This window comes from Pseudophryne corroboree, chromosome 9, assembly GCF_028390025.1.
Source record: "Pseudophryne corroboree isolate aPseCor3 chromosome 9, aPseCor3.hap2, whole genome shotgun sequence".
NCBI classification, from domain to species: domain Eukaryota; kingdom Metazoa; phylum Chordata; class Amphibia; order Anura; family Myobatrachidae; genus Pseudophryne; species Pseudophryne corroboree.
The window spans coordinates 102434600-102457326 of NC_086452.1; the positions used below are offsets into that span (position 1 = coordinate 102434600).

The window sequence follows — 22727 nt, forward strand, 5'->3', positions numbered from 1 at the left end:
TGTGTTTGCTTAGCAGTGGTTACCAAACCTTGGTTCCAAAAACTCATCCGCAGTGCCCCCAACCGTTTAAAGAAGATAAAAACACAAAACAGTAACGATTAGCGTAACATTACTTAACATCCCCCCCCCCCCCTTTGCCAGGTAAACCCACCACACAAAGGAAGTGCCTACTGTGATAACCACTGGCCTAAAGATTTGGAATAAAGCCATGCTGTATTCTTTCTAAATAAAAACAAATAAGAAACTTTATACTAATTTATATCTAGACAGAATTACTAATTTCTCTTCATTAATTCATGAAAGGTAAAGAATAGAGAAAGAAAATATTTAAATACGCATTTTAATGCCAGGCTAATCCACTGCCGTGGAACCCGTTTGCAGCATATGAAGAGCCAACGTTTGGAGATGATCGCATCTCCAAGCGTCGGAACTGCACACATGAGCAGTGACGTCGCCAACCTCGATACTGACACAAGTATGAAAGGGGACTCAGCCGGGTCACACTCAGGTTGGACTTGTATACAAAATCCCAGGTGCGACCAGGCATTTTAATCTGAAAGAGGTATAAGATAAATTTTAAAGGACAGTTGATCAATACTTACAAGTAGGGACATTATTTTGGGAAAATATATATATCTGGTATATTTTCTATACTGTAGTTCTCATTCCCTGATCAAGCACCCCAAAGGGTTATAAATAGTTTAGTTCATTAAGGCATATTGTACTCAAAATTCCAAAATGGAAAGCTCAATAGGCAAAGCTTGGATTTTTGAACAACACTGAGTCTATCTCCATGAATTGTTGGGGGTATGTTGATGAGATGCTGAACATGTGGGGTGCTTGAGAAGGTATTTGGTCTCTAGGTCGACTACACTTAGGTCGACAATGTCTAGGTCGACCACTATTGGTCGACAGTAACTAGGTCGACAGGGTTTCTAGGACGACAGGGTCTATAGGTCGACATGTTCTAGGTCAACAGGTCAAAAGGTCGACATGAGTTTTTCACAATTTTTGTCTTTTTCGTACTTAACGATCTACGTGGATCATGATTGGGAATAGTAGCCTATGCCGAGCACAGCGAGGCACCTTGCCCGAAGCCTTGCGAGGGGACACGGTACACTAATTGGGGTTCTCGGTCATTGTACGGAGAAAACTACACAAAAACTCCCCCAAAAGAACTCATGTCGGCCTTTTCACCTGTCGATCTAGAACATGTCGCCCTAGAAACCCTGTCGACCTAGAGTCCCTGTTGACCTACTGTTGACCAATAGTGGTCGACCTAAGTGTAGTCGACCCGCCATACCACATCCGCTTGAGACATATAGATTACATCACATGTACATGGAAACCCTCAAAACTTAGGGGGTTGATGTATCAAACTTCCTACAGAGAAAAAGTGGAGAAGTTGCCCATAGCACCAATCAGCTTCTACCTAACACATGACAATTGGGAGCTGATTGGCTGGAGCACTATTTATGATACGCAACAGGTTTTACCATTCACAAGGTTTATCACTCGTTGATAAATGAGCCCCTTAATCTGAGGGAGAGGAAAAGGTGAGAGGTGCAGTAACTGGAATGCAGTAGAGTATTACACCCCAATGCTACTGTTGTTTGCTCTTTCCAGCATGCAGTAATCCTATAGGCAGTGATAAGAAAATGCTATTTCATCAATAACATTAACATGATTGAAATAAATAACTATGTGTAGTATACAGTAAATATATATATATATATATATATATATGTTACTTGCTACAGTACATAAGGAAGTTTACTTTTTTTTTCTATTACGACACAGTGAAACAACATAACAGTAAGCTGTCCCACATTATTCCTACCAATATGATATTCTTATTTTTTTTCTGTTATTTTACCCCAGAAATGACAGAATTAAGATATTTTCTTACAATGCTTAAGCATGCCTGAGAATTGGTGAGGATGACTGGTCATTAGTTCCTTTTTTATCTTTCTCCCTAGTCTCAGGTTGTGGTTGTTTAATCTGAGTGTAAACAATTCTACAGTGAGTACAGTCTAAATGTGGCCTGAGCCCCTTGTATGCTAAAAATACAGGGCTTGGGGGTTCATCCCTATAACTTGGCCACATACCTGTATCATCTACAGAACATTAAAGATCATGATACAGAAAGAATGGAAGCTGACAGAGATATCACCGTTCCTGGGAAATACGACTGCAAATTGTACTTCCATCAATGTGTTCAATGTAATCCATGGCACACAATTGCAGGGCTGGGTTATAATGTGCTGTATGTTGTCAAATAGGCCCCTAAGGCTGTCTGCAGGCCTGGTTGCAAGGGTAAGGACCTAGCCATTTTAATTTCCATAATTAATGAAAAAACAAATAAATACATAGTAACATAGTATCTAAGGTTGAAAAAAGACAATTTGTCCATCGAGTTCAACTTATTTGTAGTCTCCTATGCAGGATTATTTTGGTCAAAGAACAAAGTGCATTTTTATCAAAAATTAATTTCTTAATTTATTATGTAATGGTTTTAGATTTGGTTCAAGATTTCAATAGAGTGTGTACCGACAAAAAACCCTGAGTCAGTTTTAATGGCATATACTGTACACAGCGACGGGTGTAATTGTTCTAGAATAGTCTTGTGATTATAGGTTTCTGTTGCAGTGCAACCATTTTATCTACAGCTATAGTGGTCAATCCAATTGCTCGCGACGGGTGTGAGGTGTCGTTGCCACGGCGCTTTAACGCCGGTAACGGCACCCGATGGGGCAGCGAGCACTTTTTGGGTGAGTTCGCACCTGCAAGATCATTGTGGCTGATTGGAACGACCAGTGGCGCCGAGAGAGTAGGGGAGAGTGTACAAATTACCTGGGTCCAGGTCTGATGGAGGGGCCCAGCAAGAGCCCAGTGGGGGCCCAGGCCCCCTCCCATTTACCTGGCAGCAGCAGCTCTTCTCCTCGGTCCAGCACACGCTCCTGTGTGCTGGGCTGCAGTGTGGCCATGGAGGCGCTTAAAAAACCTTTTTTTTTAGTATTGAACACGCCTCCTGTGATTAGGCCACGCCCCCTGAAAAGTACCTGGCCCCAGCCAGGCTCTCTACTGCCCTGGGAATGACCCAATAGTCTTCTGCCCTAATAGGAAAATTTCACAAGCAACAAGATACTAGTAAGAGAAATGCACCTTTTCTCTTAAATGCAATATATAAGATGAATGAGGTATTTTTGCACTTATTTAGACCTCACTAATGTATGTAATCAGGGGTGCAATTACATTTTTATTACAGGTACTATTACAGCTAGTGACAGGGACGTAACAAGAGGGGAGGGAGCCTGTGTGCCTGCTCCGTTTCGGCCCTCTCCTCTCTACCTGGCGGCATAGCCTGTGTGAGTGCTAGCAGACTCTAGAACTGTGTGGGGAAATGGCGCGGTGGCAATTTTCCTGGCAATTTACCTATTGTACATGCACAAATGCAGAGAAAATGTCCACCGTGCCATTTTTCTGATGATATTGCAGAACTGCCGGAGCGGATGTGGGACTTTGAAGAGGTAAGTTCTGAAGAAATAGGTGTGTGGTGTGGACCCCCCCTGGACCCATACACAGTTCACCCTTTATAGATATGCCACTGGCTAGTGATGGGTAAAGATATGTACATGATTCATTGGCTATGAACTGACATGGATAAAAATGTGTTTTTATGATTTTTTTTTTTCAATCGTCCACTAGTGATGGGGATCTTAGTTGTGCCAATTACAATGGCACATCATTGTTGATAGCCGAACACAAGTTGCAGTCGATGATTTAGGCCCAGAATTATCAAGCTTTGGAGAGTGATAAATTGCAATGTAATAATAAAGCACCAACCAATCTCATTTTTTAAACACAGCCTGTATCATGACAGGTGATGGTTGGTACTTTATCACCGTGTAATTTATCACTCTCCAAGGCTTGATAAATCTGGGTCTTAACAGGGTAAGATTAATCAAAGCTTGGTGAGAGTTAAAGTGGAGAGAGTTAAAGTACCAACCAATCAATTCCTGTCATTTTTCAAACACTGGGGCAGATGTATTAACCTGGAGAAGGCATAAGGAAGTGATAAACCAGGGATAAATGCAAGGTGATAAAGGCACCAGCCAATCAGATCCTAACTGTTAATTTATATATTGGGGGCTGATTGGCTGGTGCCTTTATCACCTTGCACATATCACTGGTTTATCACTTCCTTATGCCTTCTCCAGGTTAATACATCTGCCCCACAGCCTGTAATGCAGCAGTTAGGAGCTGATTTGTTGATACTTTATCTCTCTCCATGCTCTGATAAATATCTCCCACATTAAACCATGCCAGCCAGAGAAATATAGTAGGTCAGACAGGGGTTAAATCAAGTTTTTGTTAATGTGTCAGCTCCCCACTATTATGGTTGCTATAAAACCTACAGTGAAATAAAGATTTCTATCATGATGATATAATGCCTATAACAGCCACACAACTACATTTATCTAAATGTAAAATAATCCCCTGCTGAGCGCACCACTTGTTAGATCTAAGTAGCTGTAACAAAACACTAATTGGCCCTCTTCCCGCACCTGCTCTTTTGTCATAGATGACAAAACCCGCCATGTTTTTGGCTGCAGCGGCTGCGTGCGACGTCACGCAGCCGCCGCGGCCTGCTCCACAAACGGTCCAGACACGCCTGCATTGTCTGGACCGTACTCCGAAAACAGCACCACCGACACGCCCCACGACTGCCTCTGCCTGTTAATCAGGCAGAGGCGATGGCACATATCAGATGCCTTCTCACTGTGTGCGCACACCTCACCGGGCTTCAGCCTGCAACCGCTGTTGTAGCAGCGTCCAGGTCTGGACTAGGCCCACAAACCATCAGCTTCTTTATTGTTACTTTAAGCACTGATTCCGACACCAGACAATGGGCTAATATTAGCAATATCGTACTCTTATGAACAACATGTCTTAGGGGGTCATTCTGACCCGATCGCACGCTGTGCTTCCTCGCAGCCATGCGATCGGGTCGGAACTGCGCATGTGCAGTGGCCACATTGCGCAGGCGCGTCGTTGCCCGGCAACAGCCGTCACCAGGCCGCGACGCCGCTAGCGAGAAAAGTGGTTGCAGCGGCGACCAAAAGAAGATTGACAGGAGGAAGGCGGAACCATGCGGCAACTCACCGTTTTCTGGGACTGATGAGTCGAACGCAGGCGTGTCCAGGCATTTGAAGGGTGGATGTCTGATGTCAATTCCCGGACCTGCATCGCTGGATCGATCGCACAGGGCAAGTAACTCTTACCCTGGTCTTGTTTTACAGGAAACTTTTTTTGCATAGCAGCCTGCACAAGCGATCACAGCCCTGCTATGCAGAAATACACTCCCCCATAGGCGGCGTCTAGTTGATCGCAAGGACAGCAAAAAGTTGCTACGTGCGATCAACTCGGAATGACCCCCTTAATGCAGAGGCAGTGTTACAGTGATAGGGTGATATAGAGACTGAAGACTGAGGGAGGTCATCTACCCGGCTCCTGTGCAAAGGGCCACCACTGGATCTGATGCACAGTGGGCCAGTCCGTGACTCTGGTCTGGTCAGCCACATTTGGCAAATCACTAAATTCATTCTCACTATTCCCCCTTCTGTGGCATCTTTAACAAGAGAGACTCAATTGTCAGCGGTGGAGGAGGAGAGGACAGGGAGCATAATGCAGGCAGAGTGGGCACTGGGCGGAAGCATGCACACTTAGGGGCTGCGTTCACATAGTCGCCGCCCATAGGGGAGTGTATTTTCGCTTTGCAAGTGTGCGAACGCATGTGTAGCAGAGCTGTACAAACAGATTTTGTGCAGTCTCTGCACAGCTCAGGATTTACTCAGCAGCTGCGATCATTTCAGCCTGTCCGGAACCGGAATTGATGTCAGGAACCCTCCCTGTGAACGCATGGACACGCCTGCGTTTTTCCAAACACTCCCAGAAAATGGTCAGTTGACACCCACAAATGCCTTCTTCCTGTCAATCACCTTGCGAACGCCCATGCGAATGGATCCTTCGCACAAACCCATCGCTGAGCGGCGATCCGCTTTGTACCTGTGCGACGTGCCTGCGCATTGCGGTACATACACATGCGCAGTTTAGACCTGATCGTCCGCTGTACGAAAACGCAGCCTAGCGATCAGGTCTGAATTAGCCCCTTTGTGTAGGAGTATAATACAAGCTGAGGAGGGAAAGGACAGCACAATAAAGAGAGGGAATAGAATACAAGCAGGGGGAGGGAAGAAGAAGCTGAGGATAATACAAAAGGTTCCGGTATGAATGGTCGACCATGTTATGGTCGACAGTCATTAGGTCGACCACTATTGGTCGACATTGACATGGTCGACATGGACACGTGGTCGACACATGAAAATGGTCGACACATGAAAGGTCGGCATATGAAAAGGTCGACATGAGTTTTTTTACTTTTTTTGGTGTCGTTTTTTGCGTAAAGTGACTGGGAACCCCAATTAGTGCACTGCGTCCCCTCGCATGGCTCGCTTCGCTCGCCATGCTTCGGGCATGGTGCCTTCGCTCCGCTACCGCTTCGCTCGGCACACTTTACCGTTTCAATCGTAGTCCATGTGGATCGTAAAGTATGGAAAAGTTCCCCAAAAGAAAAAAAAGTTAAAAAACTCATGTCGACCTTTTCATGTCTACCTTTCATGTGTCGACCATTTTCATGTGTCGACCATGTGTCCATGTCGACCATGTCAATGTCGACCAATAGTGGTCGACCTAATGACTGTCGACCATAACATGGTCGACCATGTGAACGGATACCATACAAAAGAGGGTGAAAGGAACATGCTAAATGTACCACTAGACAACCTTGGACAGCATTAGGAATACGCCCTCTGGTGGTACATGTAACATTCCCTTTGTTCCTTCAAAATGTTACTAAAGGACTCAGAAAGGGGTGTGGTACAAAATGTAGACATTCTAAATGATGACATGGACGTTATGGCAATTTTTCAAATGTGGACATTGACAGAAAGCAAACGCCAATTTCCTGCTCTGTGGAAAATTAGAGCAAGTACTGGAGTCTGTGGGAGCGGTATTAGGGTTATATTTATACTGGATAATGTTTGGAAAAAAACAACACTATAGATGGTGTAGTAAAGACTATATCAAACATATTTAACTAATACTGTATAACTAACATAAGTGGTAAGGAAAATGTTAAACTTCCAATAATAAATAAATGCACAAAAAAAATAATAGAACCAGTATGAGACAAAACTACACAAAGCACACATTCTCCCATCTCATAGTAAGGCCCCTGTCTCTTCTTTCTGGTAGCTACTCTCTGGTCCAGTGCACTGATCCACGCACACAGCACACTTGGAGGAAGATGCTGCTACCACTGGGCATGTGCAGCATTCACATTGACAGATGCGGAACTTCTGCCAGCGTGCACCCAAAAAGGGGGCATGCCCTCGGTAAAAGGGTGCGTGGTTTCGCACAATCATAAGCCATGCCTCCAATTTTCATCACTGAGGGCGCAGCACCTCTGTCTCCTGTGATACAAAGCATCTATTTACCGCTGCTCTGGAGCCTCCCAACTGCTTCCCCCCACCGCAGGACACCATGGCTTGTAGGTGGGCCAGTGTCCAAAAAATGGGACTGTCCCGCGAAAATCAGGACAGTTGGGAGGTATGCTTAAACTGCATGTTGTGGCGGCAGCTCAAGTAATCGTAATATATTCTACTGTACTAATATGAGCCACTGGCCAAGAGGAGGGAGGTTTCTGGGCACCCAGAAACCCCCCTATGTTTACATATGATTATAAATATCGACAGGTTGCATATTCACATAGAGTTTTCAGGTGCTTGTAGCCCCAGCCGTATCCTAACCCACAGCCTAAGCGCAGTCTAACCCTGAAGCTAAAACTAAAATGGACTTGTACTAATTTGAGCCACTGGCCAAGAGGAGGGGGATTTCTGGGCCCCCAGAAACCCCCCTTTGTTTACCTATGATTATGAATATCGAGAGGTGACATATTGACATAGCGTTTTCAGGTGCTTATAGTCCAAACCGTATCCTAACCCACAGCCTAAGCGTGGCCTAACCCTGAAGCTAAAACTAAAATGGACTTGTACTAATTTGAGCCACTGGCCAAGAGGAGGGGGGTTTCTGGGCACCCAGATACACCCCCCCCCTTTGTTTACCTATGATTGTGAATATCGACAGGTGACATATTGACATAGCGTTTTCAGTGCTTGTAGCCCAAACCGTATCCTAACCCACAGCCTAAGCTCTGCCTAACCCTGAGGGTAAAACTAAAATGGACTTTTGACATTCACCTTGTCGACAATATGAATGTCGGCATAATGACTGCAAACTCCTCAAAAGGTTATAGTTAAACAACTGCTTTAAAGGTTTCTGAAGCCTGACCAGTTGCTTCATTGCACAATCCTATAGCCAGGCATTAACATATGCACAACACATAAGTCCCATTTAGCAGTCACATGATTGATTTATTTCATTCTGATTCTGTATTAATACACATACTATGGGCCTGATTCTGAGGAGGGAGTGAGGCAAAATTGGGCAAGTAACTCTGCATCTGGGCACATCCATGTTGCACTGTAGGAAGCACTGTAGGCAGGGCAGATGTAACATGTGCAGAGAGATTTACTGTAGACTAGGTACAAACTTGTCCAACGGATTGGTAGGGTTTAGGCATTCACGGTCTTGTGCACACACGCTTACCAATCATTTACCCAGTGTTTTTCTAGCCATTTCAATATGCCCGCTCACTATAAAATGGCTTCTGCAGCCGATATATTATTTGGTCGGTGGGTCGCCCATACACACAGGCAGATGTTTCAATATACTGTGGGGTATAGTCAATTAAAGTCGGATCCATTCCGACATGTATTTGTCGGAATGGATCCGACAACCCCTATTCAATCCCATCTCAAATTCGACTTTTTCAAGTCGAATTTAGATGGGACTCAGAGGAGTACAGGGGGGGTGAGCCGCGGGGGGACAGCCGGCGGCAGCCAGAGGAGATCAGCGCAATGGAGTAGCGCTGCAGCGGGATGTCACTCACCCGCCCGACCGCACGGCAGCTTCCACCCGGCTCCAGCAGCGCGCTGGAGCCGGGTGGAAGCTGCCGTGAGTTTGCGCGGGTGAGTGACATCCAGCTGCAGCGCTACTGTAGCGCTGATCTCCCTGTATACCCGCATCTCCCTGTATGTCCCCCCATCTCCCTGCGGCCCCTCCCCCCCACGCCTCCTCTGGGTCCATCTCATTCCGACATAATTTTGATGTCGGACTGAGATGGTCAAAAACCGAGCAAAAACCTGCCGGATTTGGCCCCGTTTTCGACATTAGCACGTGGATCGGCAGCTATTCCGCCGATCCATGTGCTTTTCGACAAGTCGAATTTATCGACTTGTCGAAAAAAATGTAAAAATATTGAATATGTCGAATCTGGATTAGACCAAAAAAAGTCGAAAACTGCCGTCTTTTCGACAGATGGCAGTTTTCGACCTCAATTGAATATACCCCTGTATCTGCATGATAAATCAGCATCGCCACACCGCAGTGCTGACCTGATATGCCTGTGCACAACACCGTTCACAGACATACGGACTGTACACATCAGCAGATGGTCCAGCTGAATCATCGTTCATCAGCTGTACGAATGTTATATCCACAAGTGTGTACCCAGCCTTAGATTTGGGAGGGGTATGTCCGAAGGTGTCTGAACTGGAGTGTAAAATTAAATCTGTCCAGCATTTGTAGGCTACATGCAAAAGCAGCCAGTATTTACCCTGCATGCAATACAAATAAATTAATTTGCCCCCTTGCACGGCAGCTTGGTTTGTCCAGGTGACCAGTTACTTGCTCTTTTTTTGCTTTAACGCAGAATCAGGCCCACTGTATACTGTATGTGTGGCTAATTCTGTTCACTGTTAGGAACAAAATCCTTACCCTGGAGCCATACAACATTGCAGGGTATGAGACTGTTCCTGGCTCCCCTATACAGATACAGATGTAGCCAGAGCTATCCCAAAGGCCAAGAATACATTAGGTAATCCAAGTTAGCTAAGGTGTATTTGAAATCATTTGCAAAAGTGCATTCCTAGGTGTTATATTGATACTGTATGTGGTAACACTTTTTATGGATAACAACTAGAGATGTGTGTGGACCCCAATCAGAGCCGGCCTTAGGCATAGCAAACTACGCAAATGCCTAGGGCATTTGGTATGCTTAGGGGCACCAGCAGCTTCTGCTGATTAAAATGATATACGGCATGCCTATATTCTGTGTGTGACGGCGGCTTTATCTGCATACGAAATGCTACGTTGCAGTGTATTCCTGGAATTCACAGTAATGTAGCATTTCATATGCAGATACAGCCACAGTCGCACACAGAATATAGGCATGCCGCATATCATTTTAATCAGCAGAAGCTGCTTGTGCATCCTAGCCACATAGTAATGCAAATAATATGATACATTTTCATAAACAAAAGGCACCCGACATTTGCAGAGCTGCCAGCTGACTCATGCCAGGCATCTCCTGCAGAACTAGTGGCGGTGCTAGGGGGCAGCAGCCAAAATCTTGCCTAGGGCATCATATTGGTTAGGGCCGGCTCTGACCCCAATGTTTTGATTTTGGCTCTAAATCATCATTGTGTCTTCATTATGGCAAAATCATCCTCAAGTGTTTTGGATCGGATTCGGTTTTTGTACTCCTTTATTCGATAAAAATCGATAAACATTGATTTAAAAAGAAAGTTAATAAAAACAGCAAAAATCGTGTAATTTAGACCTGATTACATGCAATCCAAAAGCCAATTTCAGGTTTTTAATCCGAGTTCCGAACTCACAACAGCCCCGAGCCGGGACTCTGTTCCACTTGGAACCCCAAAGTGATTCCGAACTGGGACTCGATTCAACAAGGCAGCCCTAAGTTTGGGTGTGTATTTCAGGAAAGCCAAACCGCACATCTCTAATAGCAACAACTGCATCTGATGTGAAGGATTTTTACTAAAACTTCAAAAGTGAAATGTTTAGTGGAAACAGAGTAATATAACAGTGTTACTACATTTGGCATAAAAAATGTGGCATAAATTCACTAATTATCTGTAGATTGTAAACTTGCGAGCAGGGCCCTCCTACCTCTATTACTGTATGTTATTACCCAGTTTTGTTCTATCACTGTTGTTTCCAAATGTAAAGCGCAACATAATTTGCTGCACTATGGGGGTAATTCCAAGTTGATCGCAGCAGGATTTTTGATAGCAATTGGGCAAAACCATGTGCACTGCAGGGGAGGCAGATATAACATGTGCAGAAAGAGTTAGATTTGGGTGGGTTATTTTATTTCTGTGCAGGGTAAATACTGGCTGCTTTATTTTTACACTGCAAATTAGATTGCAGATTGAACACACCCCACCCAAATCTAACTCTCTCTGCACATGTTATATCTGCCCCCCCTGCAGTGCATATGGTTTTGCCCAATTGCTAACAAAAATCCTGCTGCGATCAACTTGGAATTACCCCCTATATAAGAAATTGTTAATAAATAGAGACATCATTGTGATATTAAGCCTTATTGAGGCATTATGCCTCAGTGATGTCATTGATTCCTAATGAATTGATTGGCTGCATTCGTAGGAATATTGGCGCATCCTAGAGGAAGACTGGCCCTACTGTTTGCAGGAGTTGGACTCTTTTCAGTATACACAGGGAGCCGCAGATTAACTCCTTAATGTAAGAGAAGGTCTACCCCAGGCATGTCCAAACTGCGGCCCTCCAGCTGTTGTGAAACTACACATCCCAGCATGCCCTGACACAGCTTTAGTATTCTCTGACAGCAAAACTGTGTCAGGGCATGCTGGGATATGTAGTTTCACAATAGCTGGAGGGCCGCAGTTTGGACATGCCTGGTCTACCCTATCTGTAGCAACATTCCAAAATCTTAGTAACATACTATTGGGTTAGTGTACAAGTCAGAATCAGGCCCTATTTACTATATGTGTAATGGGCAGGTTGCTAACGACAAATTACAGTACAAAATTATCATAAGATTAAGAACTGGGTTTATGGAAAATTAGGATTTCACAGGTGTCTCTACGTCTCATTCAGTCCATTCTTTTGGATTCTGTGGCAGTTATATAAGGATATGTATAAGCATTTTAGTAGCCTCGGAGGAGATTATGACAGCTCCTACTTGCCCGCTAGGCATATACATTAGCAAACTTTATCTTCATTTAAACATAGTGATGACATGCAAAGAGCTAATAAAACACATTAAACCTCACATTCTGACTTTGTATACGGTAGCATGACTGACTGTTTACCTCTATATAATAACAATTTATAATCAGGCGTGATATAGCTGAAAGAACATAATAATATAATTATTTAATGCACATGCTATTGGTTTTATCTAATTAGTAGTTACATGTCAAATTCAGGTCATTTAAAAATACACATATTTACATAGTGATTAACTTAAACTTGTGTTCCAAACATTAATATTTAACAAAAATCTGTATCTTATTTTTCTTTTAATTAACCATATTGCATATTACAGTAACTACGTCAAACAAAATTGGTGCAACAAGTAATCGTTAAAAGAATCATGTGACTTCCCCTGACCATGTGACTGCCGTCAAGCAGTTATCACAGTGTTGTTTTCTGTTACAAGAAAAGACCTTTCTGCATTAAAGAAACTACAGGGACTTGGGATTGCCAACACAAACTGATTGGAATAAGAGAGAAAAAAAATATTTGTAGTGCAAGTATGAGTTCTTATGCGGTCTGTGATCGACAGGAAGAGAGCGTTTGTGGGTGGCAACTGACCATTTTCAGGGACTGGTTGGAAAAACGCAGGTGTGTCCAAGCGTTTGCAGGGCGGGTGTCTGACGTCAATTCCAGTCCCGGACAGGCTGAAGTGATCGCAGCGGCTGAGTAAGTCCTGGGCTACTCAGAAACGGCAAGAGATCTTTTTGTACCGCTCGGCTACACATGAGATCGCACATTTGCACAGCTAAAATACACTCCCCTGTAGGCAGCGACTATCTGATCGCAGCGCTGAAAAAAACAACTAGCGAGCGATCAGGCCTGATTTAGGCCCATAGACTCCTAAAATATCACCAAGTGCACCTTGTATGCAAATGGGCATACACTGTATTATAGAATGGACATTTCTCTCACAGTGTAATATACAGGCAGTGTACATCTGTAAAGCAGATTCTGGAGTCTGTTTCTCTAGTAACAACTTAGTAAAAGCGACTATTTTCCTAAATCTCTACTTAATAAATATATACCCAGGCCTGAGTTGTGATTAAACTAAACTTGTTGGTATGAAACACGGGTTGAATATGCATAACTAAAATACAGATAAAGAATGAGTATATTGACATCCATTTTTACCCATAATCCCATGTGTGGACAAGCCATTACACGCTGGTTGTACATAAGCACAGATGTAGTAATGTTGTACACCTTTCGCCGGGGGGATATGTATGAAAACTGTTCTTACAAGTTTTTTGTGCAGAAAAAGTAGTATTGCCTATATGAAGCAATCAAAATGTAGATGTCAGTTTTATAGTACATGTATTTCCAACATTGGTAGGTTCAGAATCGGGTAGGGGCGTGGCTATGGTGCGATGGTGGCATGGCTACATTATAGTGGGTGTGGCTATGAGCCAGATGTAATGAATCCTGAGTTCAGCGGCTGTGCGGGATGCCGGGGAGAGAGATGTGTGCTGAGCAGTCTGTGCTAGACCGCTCAGCACACATCTCTGGGGAAATCTCCCAGTCAGTACGGCCCTTTAGGGTGTCGTGGACACCCACGAGTGGGAATAGTCACTCTTGGTTGGCATGCCGACCGGCGGGATTGTCAGATGCCGGGATCCCGGTGTCGGTATTGTGCCCGGCAGTCTCCTAACTGCCGGTCATATAAACGTATCCCATATCAGGACTTTCCTGACTAAATTAGCACAGCTAGGAGATATGGTACAATTAAGAAAATAAAACCAAATGTCTGATTACTACGGGTAATGTCATCTTTGCCTTAGTTACTTGTGGAACAGTTCTCAGAAATGTCCCTAAATATGTTCCTCTGCTGTATATCATGCAATGTATATAGTGCATATTCACAGAAATAACTGTAACTACTTAAGTGCTTAAAAAGGAACGGGCTCTGTAATATTTGTATTTGTTTCCAGAATTTTAGCAAATGTTAACATTTGATTCATGTGTCACCTTTTGAGCATGATCTGGATGAACTAAGCCACCATGGTGGAGGAGAAGGGGTGAAAACCACAGCAAATCAATGTGAAAAAAGCTGTATGACTGAACCATTGGGAAGCACAACAGTTGGTTAATTTGCTGCCTTGTTAGTGTTGAACCAATTCCATAAAACTGAACAGTGATTGTCCGCTCAGAAAGGTGATAAGTGTCATTGAGTTGGTTCAGCTGAAACCCCTGGAGCAGAATTACATGTTTACAGTACACACTACAGTACCCTTACTAAACTCATTGCAATACTGCTTCCTCCCTGACTCGTTGACATTGACGTGTTTGTTTAAACAGGTCAACGATCTTCCAGATTTATGATACATTATGAATGATGAGCAGAGGCTTAGATCAGCATTACAGCAGATAAGGAAGGTGCATTCACCCCCCCATTAAATTCAAGTGCAGAAATAAAATGTGTTTCCTGGGAGCACTTGTCTGCGACTGAGCTGCCGTTAATGCCACTTATTTGCTACAAAATAGTGCAAAGTAGAAAGAGAAGGAATAATAACTAAAGCTTTTGTCAGGATGATCTAATCTCCAGATACCTTCACATTCCGGCCTCTGGTTTCTTTTATTTGTGGACTGTGGACAGTGAAAGAGCTGATCTCCACCCCAGTCCAAGGTTCTTCTTATCATTAAATTCCATTTGGGTTTATTATCTCATTGGGGGGGATTGATCAAAGCTTGAATGTAGATAAAGTAGGGGAAGGTAAAGTACTAACCAATTAGCTTCTAACTGTCATGTTACAGGTTGAAAAATGGCAGCTGGAAGCTGACTAGTTGGTACTTTGATTCTCTCCACTTTATCTGTCTCCAAGCTGTCGTAAAGCTCCACCTTATTTTTGGTTCTAGAAAAGTGGTATGCTAATTATATTACAAACCCAACAGACCAGGTAGTAACTTAAAAATCTGCATCACAGATCTAAAAGATATAAGGTGACTTTTTGACTGTCCGACATCTTTTCTACAATCAATGAATTCATGGTAAGAAGGAGATTTCTGTTTGTTGATTTGTACATGCCTTCCTGCCTCTTTTACTAATGCCACTGCTTAATCTTTGTTCCTTCTGTGCATTTCACCCTATGACTTTATATAATCTCAACAGAGTTGTTTCATTTGTTTCTCATGAACACGATGTAGTTATACAGTATTAGATACAGTTGAATCCACAACTGATTCTAACACCTGTCCAAGGAAAATGAAACTACAAGCTCTGCTGGAATGTAACCAAAAATTTGATGATGCAATAGATTTACTAAAAGTTCCAGAAAGATGAAGTAAGTAACTAAGAGATTTAGATATGTTTTTAAGATTCTTTTCATTAGTATATGAATAACACCTGTACTAAATCAGGGTTCGGTATGTATTACCGGCAGTCGGACTGCCTGCTGTCCATATCCCGACAGTGGCATCCCGCCCCCGCCAGAATGCCAGCAGCGGGGCGAGTGCTAAGAGTCCCCTTGCGGGCTCGCTACGTTCACCACGCTACTCGGTGGCTCATGCCACTCTATGGGTGCTATGGACACCCACGAGTGGGAATAGCCCTGGTGCGCCGAGATTCTGCCTGGCGGCATTTTTGGCTGTCGAGATTTTGGTGTCGGTATCCTGAACACCGGGATTCCCGAGTGCCGGCATATTGACTGCATCCCCTAAATCACTTACTTTTCCAATAATAGTACTGTGGTGAGGACTTCTCCCTGTAACAACCACTACTCACACAACATCACTTGTGTAAAAGCAATCAGCAGCACGACAGAATTAAGTAATGAAGACAATGGTAGAATTGTAAAGCACATCAGAGAGTAGATGGAGCACATGGCATTTGCTGTGAAAGAATTGTGATATAACAAAGAAATGAACTGATTGCTAGACATAGAGATGGACATGTAGTGGTCCAACTGAGAATGAGTGGAGTAGATGCAGTAGAAGGTAAGAGTAGGCAGTGGAGAGACGTTACTCAATATTGACGCTATACTTTTTCTTACTAAATAAAGTCAATCAAATAACTCCATATGTATTTTCATCTTTTAGCCATACCATTGGTGTATTAGGTCCATGACCAATGTGTTCTACCATCATATAAAGCAGCTTTATTCATGGGCATATGGGTAAAGTGGTGCCTTCAAACTAGAGATGAGTGGGATTTACTTATTATTCGGATTTACTCGGTTCTTAACGCCAGAATTATCGCAAGTTCTTTCTTTCTGGATTTTTCTTATTGGCTAACCAAAACATGTGACGTCTGTGAGCCAATAAGGAGATTCGGGTAAATCCGAGTAAATCCAAGTAAAACCGAACCCGCTTATATCTACTTCAAACTGCTATTTGCCATAGGATAATGGGGGTCATTCTGACCCGATCGTTCGCTGCAGTTTCGCGCAGCGCAGCGATCAGGTCGGAACTGCGCATGTGTCGGCACCGCAGTGCGCCGGCGCATACTGGACGGCTGAAGGCCGTCGTTCCCTAGCAATCGCCTCTGCCTGATTGACAGGCAGAGGCGGTCGTTGGGCGGGAAGGGGCGGCACGGCTGCATTTGGCCGCCGTTAAGGGGGGCGCGGTAGGCTAACGCAGGCGTGACCGGACCGTGCAGGGGGGCGGGCCGCATCGGCTACGTGACGGGAGTTGCCGGGAGTTACTCCACATGTACAAAAGCATAGCCGCTGTGCAATTCTTTTGTACTTGTGCGGGGGGGGGGGGGGGGGGGACTGACATGCGGGATGGACTAGCCCTGTGCTGGGCGTCCCCCCGCATGTCAGGGAAGATAATCGTAGCTGTGCTAAATTTAGCACAGCTACGATCAACTCGGAATGGCCCTCAATGTCTGCAGTCCAGCCACATGGCACCATGACATGCTCACTACTCATCTCTTCCACACCAACATGTCTAACACTGAGTGACTACATCTTGGCTACTGGTAAAATAACCAAAAGTACTGGTCTGTTATATATATTTAAAAATCATGAGCTAAATAATTTTGAAGGCTTTGCGGTAATTAATAGCAAAGTTCCAGAAAAGGCTTTGTCTGGATCATTGACAAATTGCTTAGTTAAACAGGGATCTTCTTCAGGGGCCAAAGCTGCTACTAAATCTGTTGTTTCATTTGTGCAGCTGGAAGACAGTGATTTATAAACCCACCCACTGAGAATCAGGCACTGTGTGAACGGCCCTGTGGCTTCCAGTCCTGTAAGAAGACAGGTGAGGAGAACATATCAGATCTGCAGCAGGGGCACTATTATTCAACACATGGAGAAACTTTCACTGTGTCATTTTCCTTTGAAGACAAAAGGAAAAGGTACTAATTTTATGCAGTTACATCTCTGCGTCTGACGTTCTCCACCATGCTGGAACACTGATTCTTGCTACCCCTATATCATGGAAATGAGAAGACATTGCACAGACCTCATGGTAGAACAGGGTAAACATCTTCATGACCTAGAGCCTGAGTTACGCAATTGTTGCACCGATTTAAATATTCATGTCCATGACATTGGGTAAAATACAGTAGAACATTTAATGAGATCTGATCTAGTAGGGGAGGTTAGGGTTCCAGTATGACACTTGTTTTATGAACAGTGCACCATGATGTAGGAGATTATATTTTGACTGATCCTCTTGCCTTATCCATGATTCCAGAAGCTAGCAGGTGCCAGTCAATTCATTTGTCAAATTTACTTTGTGTTCTAAGATCAATAGACTAATCCAACAACAGTACAGTGTGTGCAATAACTCAGCCAGTTTGCGTGTATTTAACACACAGTCTGTTCCTGAGTCCTGGTACTGAATTGGGCACCAGTGACCTTTAGTTGTCCTTGCTGTCTCCATAATCATTGCTCAGAACTATCAATATCTGCTCCTCACAGTTCTTCCGCAGGTCTCTATTCAGATCCGTCCAGTTCATTGCGTGGACTTTGGGTTCACTGTATCGACAAGCCAGGTAATGCAGAGAAGTGCGACGGAGGCTGATTCTTGGTTCTCCCAACAGATAGCTGCACCTCGGACTCAAGGTATCAAGCTGAGACAAAACTAAGCCAGCTTTCCTGAAGAAAAAGACAACATTTTCTTTGTTATATATGAATGAAAACTAATATTTAGTTTTAGATGTGTAGAAGCCAAGTATACATAAACACCTGCAAACCTGTCCCTATAAAAGACGTGGCGAGGATTAAAGATCATACAATCACAAAAATGAATCAGACATATATCTATCAAAATATTAAAGTTACCATGGCCATAGAAATTGGTTAAAAGAGAACTTGATAAATGTACTTAATGTTAAAATGAACACATGGCAAGTGGCATATGCCCTCTGCACCAGGGGCACTTTAAGAGAGGGGAGGGCCTGGGTGCCACCTCTGTTCGAGCCCACCTTGGCTTTTTCTGCCCATGCTTTGATTTCTGGAAAAATGGTGTGGGTGCCATTTTGTCAGTGATTCCTGTAGTACACATGTACAGATCTCCAGACACATGGCACCTGCATCATGTTCCAAGGTTATACTAGCGGCGCTGGTGGAAAAGGAGATTTATGGTAGACTTACCATTGTTAAAACTCTTTCTGCAAGGTACATTGGTTCCACAGGGAAAACATTGGGGTGTAGAGATGGATCTTGATCCAGGCACCAACAGGCTAAAGCTTTAGACTGTGCCAGGATGCATTGGGGTCTGCTCTATAACCCCGCCTCCAGGCACTGTGAGCTCAGTTTTGTTAACCAGTCGAATGCAGGAGCAGGTAAAAGAGAAGGAAGATGTCACATAGAACCACATTCTCATGACAGGAGAAGGGACTAGCGGCTAATGCCATACAAACCCATAGAAGCTAGGTGCGTCAGGGTGGGCGCCCTGTGGAACCAATGTACCTCGCAGAAAGAGATTTAACAATGGTAAGTCTGCCATAAATCTCCTTTTCTGCAGCATGGTACACTGGTTTCCACAGGAAAAAAACATTGGGTATGTCCTAAAGCAGTTCCTCATGGGAGGGGACGCGCCGTAGCGGGCGTGAGAACCCGGCGTTCAAAGGAAGCATCCTGGGAGGCAGAAGTATCAAAGGCATAGAACCTAATGAACGTGTTCACTGAGGACCATGTAGCCGCCTCTCAGAATTGTTCAGCGGACGCGCCTCGGTGGGCCGCCCAAGAAGGTCTAACAGACCAAGTAGAATGGGCTTTAATAGCAGCAGGAGCTGGAAGATCAGCCTGTGCATATGATTGTGCAATCACCATTCTAATCAATCTGGCCAATGTTTGCTTGTTCGCAGGCCAGCCACGTCTGTGAAAACCAAAGAGTACAAAAAGGTTATCTGACCTCCTAATAGAGGCAGTCCTCTCAACGTAAATACGGAGAGCCCGTACCACATCCAAAGACCGCTCTTTGGAGGACAAACCAGAAGAGATAAAAGCCGGAACCACAATCTCTTGGTTAAGATGGAAAGATGACATCACCTTAGGTAGATAACCAGGGCGAGTTCTAAGAACTGCCCGGTCACGGTGAAAAATCAGAAAGGGTGGACGACAGGACAAAGTGCCTAAGTCTGACACCCTCCTGGCAGAGGCAATAGCCAGTAGGAACAGGACCTTGACCATAAGCCATTTAAGGTCCACTGACTCAAGAGGTTCAAATGGAGACTCTTGCAGGGCATTCAGGACAACAGACAGATCCCATGGAGACACAGGAGGGACATAGGGAGGCTGAATTCGTAAAACACCCTGAGTGAAAGTATGAACGTCAGGAATAGACGCAATTTTTCTCTGAAACCACACCGACAAAGCAGAGATATGAACCTTGAGGGAGGCCAGACGAAGGCCTAAATCCAGGCATTGTTGTAGAAAAGTTAGAGGTCTGGAAGTACTGAATTTGTAAGCATCGCAATTCTTAGTAGCACACCAGGTGAAGTAAGAATTCCAGACCCTGTAATAAATCCGCGCAGATGCCGGTTTGCGGGCCTTCAGCATAGTTTGGATAACCGCCTCGGAGAATCCTTTGGCCCTCAGGAGTGAAGCTTCAAGAGCCACGCCGTCAAAGCCAGTCTGGCCAGGTCCGGGTAGATACAAGGGCCCTGAATGAGGAGGTCTGGGCGTTGAGCAAGTAGAAGAGGACAATCTAGCAATAGACCCTGTAGGTCTGAGAACCCATTATTATTATTACATTTTATTTATAGGGTGCCACAAGTGTTTCGCAGCGCCATACAAAGGACAGTACAGGGAGACAAAACTTAGCATAATAGTAAATAAATAACAAAGATGGAGAGCAGGTAACAAAGAGCACCACAATTCTCAAAACATAATACAGCTTAGATGTAAGTAGCGAGAGAGTAATCATTGTACTGCTTGGGGCTGGCGGCCATAGATAGAGAGGAGCCTTTACCAGTAGGAGAAAAAGCAGGTAAAAATGGTTGCTGAGTGAAATGTGTCAAGAAGAGGGGTTAGACAACAAGAGGAAAGAGGGCCCTGCTCTGAAGAGCTAACAATCTAGTGGGGAGGGGCGACAGACAGATGACATGAGGTGCAAGCAAGCATGAGGAAGCCTGATGGCAGTATGCAAGCAAAGCAGAGATGTTCAAGGCATGGGGCAGGGGGATGGAGGAGCAGCCTAAGGACTAGGTTATGCATTGGAGGGGTATGCTTGATAAATAGGTGGGTTTTCAGTGCCCGTTTGAAGCTTTGCAAGGTCGGGGAGAATCTAATGGAGCGGGGGAGTGCATTTCACTGAAGGGGTGCAGCACGGGCAAAATCCTGAACTTGTGCATGGGAAGCAGTGACCAAGGCAGAGGAGAGGCGACGGTCATCAGCCGACTGTAGTGGGTGGGAGGGAGTATGAAGGGAGAGGAGGTTGGAGATGTAGGGAGCAGTGGAATTAGAGATGGCCTTGTATGTGAGGGTGAGGAGTTTGAAGAGGATTCTGTAGGGGAATGGGAGCCAGTGTAGATTTTGTCGAAGGGGAGTGGCAGAAGTGGAGCGGCAGGAGAGGAAGATGAGCCTGGCTGCGGAGTTGAGGACAGATTGGAGGCCAGTGAGGAGAACATTGCAGTAGTCGAGTCGTGAGATGACCAGTGAGTGGATGATAAGTTTAGTTGCACTCTGGGAGAGAAATGGTCTGATGTGAGCAATGTTGCGTAGCTGGAACCAACAAGATTGCGCCAGAGCTTGGATGTAGGGTGCAAAGGAGAGGGAGGAGTCAAGAGTGACGCCCAGGCAGCGGAGTTGGGGAACGGGGGAGATGATAGTGTTGTCAACAGTGATAGAGATATTTGTAGGGGGTGTTGCTCTGGCTGGGGGAAAGATAATGAGTTCAGTTTTGTCCATTTTGGCCACGCTGGAGCAACTAGAAGTAGTATTCCTCCTTCTTGTTTGAACTTCTGCAGTACCCTGGGCAGGAGTGACACCGGAGGGAACATGTATGGCAGCCGAAAGTTCCATGGAATTGCCAGTGCATCCACGAACGCTGCTTGAGAATCCCTTGTTCTTGATCCGAAGACCGGAGCTTTGTGATTGTGTTGAGACGCCATCATGTCTACATCTGGTAGGCCCCACTTGTCCACTAGGAGTTGAAAGACTTCCTGATGAAGACTCCACTCTCCGACGTGCACGTCCTGACGACTGAGGAAATCCGCTTCCCAGTTGAGGACTCCCGGAATGAACACTGCCGATATTGCTGGCAGATGGCGTTTCTGCCCAACTAAGGATTTTTGACACTTCCATCATTGCCATGCAGTTTCCAGTGCCATCTTGATGGTTTACATACGCCACCGTGGTGGCATTGTCTGACTGAATGTTTATCGGGAGGAGTGATTCCTCCATGGTCCACCGACCCTGGAAAGAGTGTTGCTCCAACACCGCGCCCCAACCCCTTAGACTGGCATCCATAGTCAGTAGGACCCAGTTGGGGATCCAGAATGGACGGCCCCTGCTCAACTGCTGGTCCTGTAGCCACCAGGTCAGCGACAGACGAACCTCCGGAGTCAAGGAGATCATGTGAGACTTGATCCGATGAGGTAGGCCATCCCACTTGGAAAGGATTAACCTCTGCAGAGGGCGGGAATGAAATTGAGCATACTCTACCATGTCAAACACCGACACCATGAGGCCTATTACTTGCATCGCCGAGTGTATCGACACTCTTGGGCGAGATAGAAAGTATCTGATCCTGTCCTGAAGTTCTCTGGAGACAGAAACAGCTGTTGACTGTGTGTGTCCAGTAGTGCCCCCAGGTGCACCATGCTCCGGGCAGGGACCAGTGAGGACTTCTTCCAGTTGATGAGCCACCCGTGGGCTTGTAGGAAGTCTATCGTCAGGTGTAGATGACTACTGAGGACATCGTAGGAGTTTGACAGAATCAGCAAGTAATCCAGATACGGCAGGATCCTGACTCCCTGGCCACGGAGATGGGCCGTCATTACGGCCATAACCTTGGTGAAAATCCGAGGGGCCGTGGCCAGTCCAAGCGGCAGA

At 45.0% G+C, this 22727-nt stretch overlaps 1 protein-coding gene across 4 annotated transcripts in view; it reads right to left on the bottom strand.

Annotated features, from left to right (window-relative positions):
* Nucleotides 1-17778: 17778 nt before the first annotated feature.
* The window catches only part of ASTN1 (astrotactin 1), a 689393-nt gene continuing 684444 nt past the window's right edge, over nt 17779-22727 (bottom strand). For all 4 annotated transcript variants that reach the window (XM_063939709.1, XM_063939708.1, XM_063939711.1 and 1 more), the window contains one exon: nt 17779-18323. In XM_063939709.1, the coding sequence (XP_063795779.1) occupies nt 18086-18323 (238 nt within the window). In that variant the 3' untranslated portion in view covers nt 17779-18085. The remainder of the gene's footprint in view (nt 18324-22727) is intronic.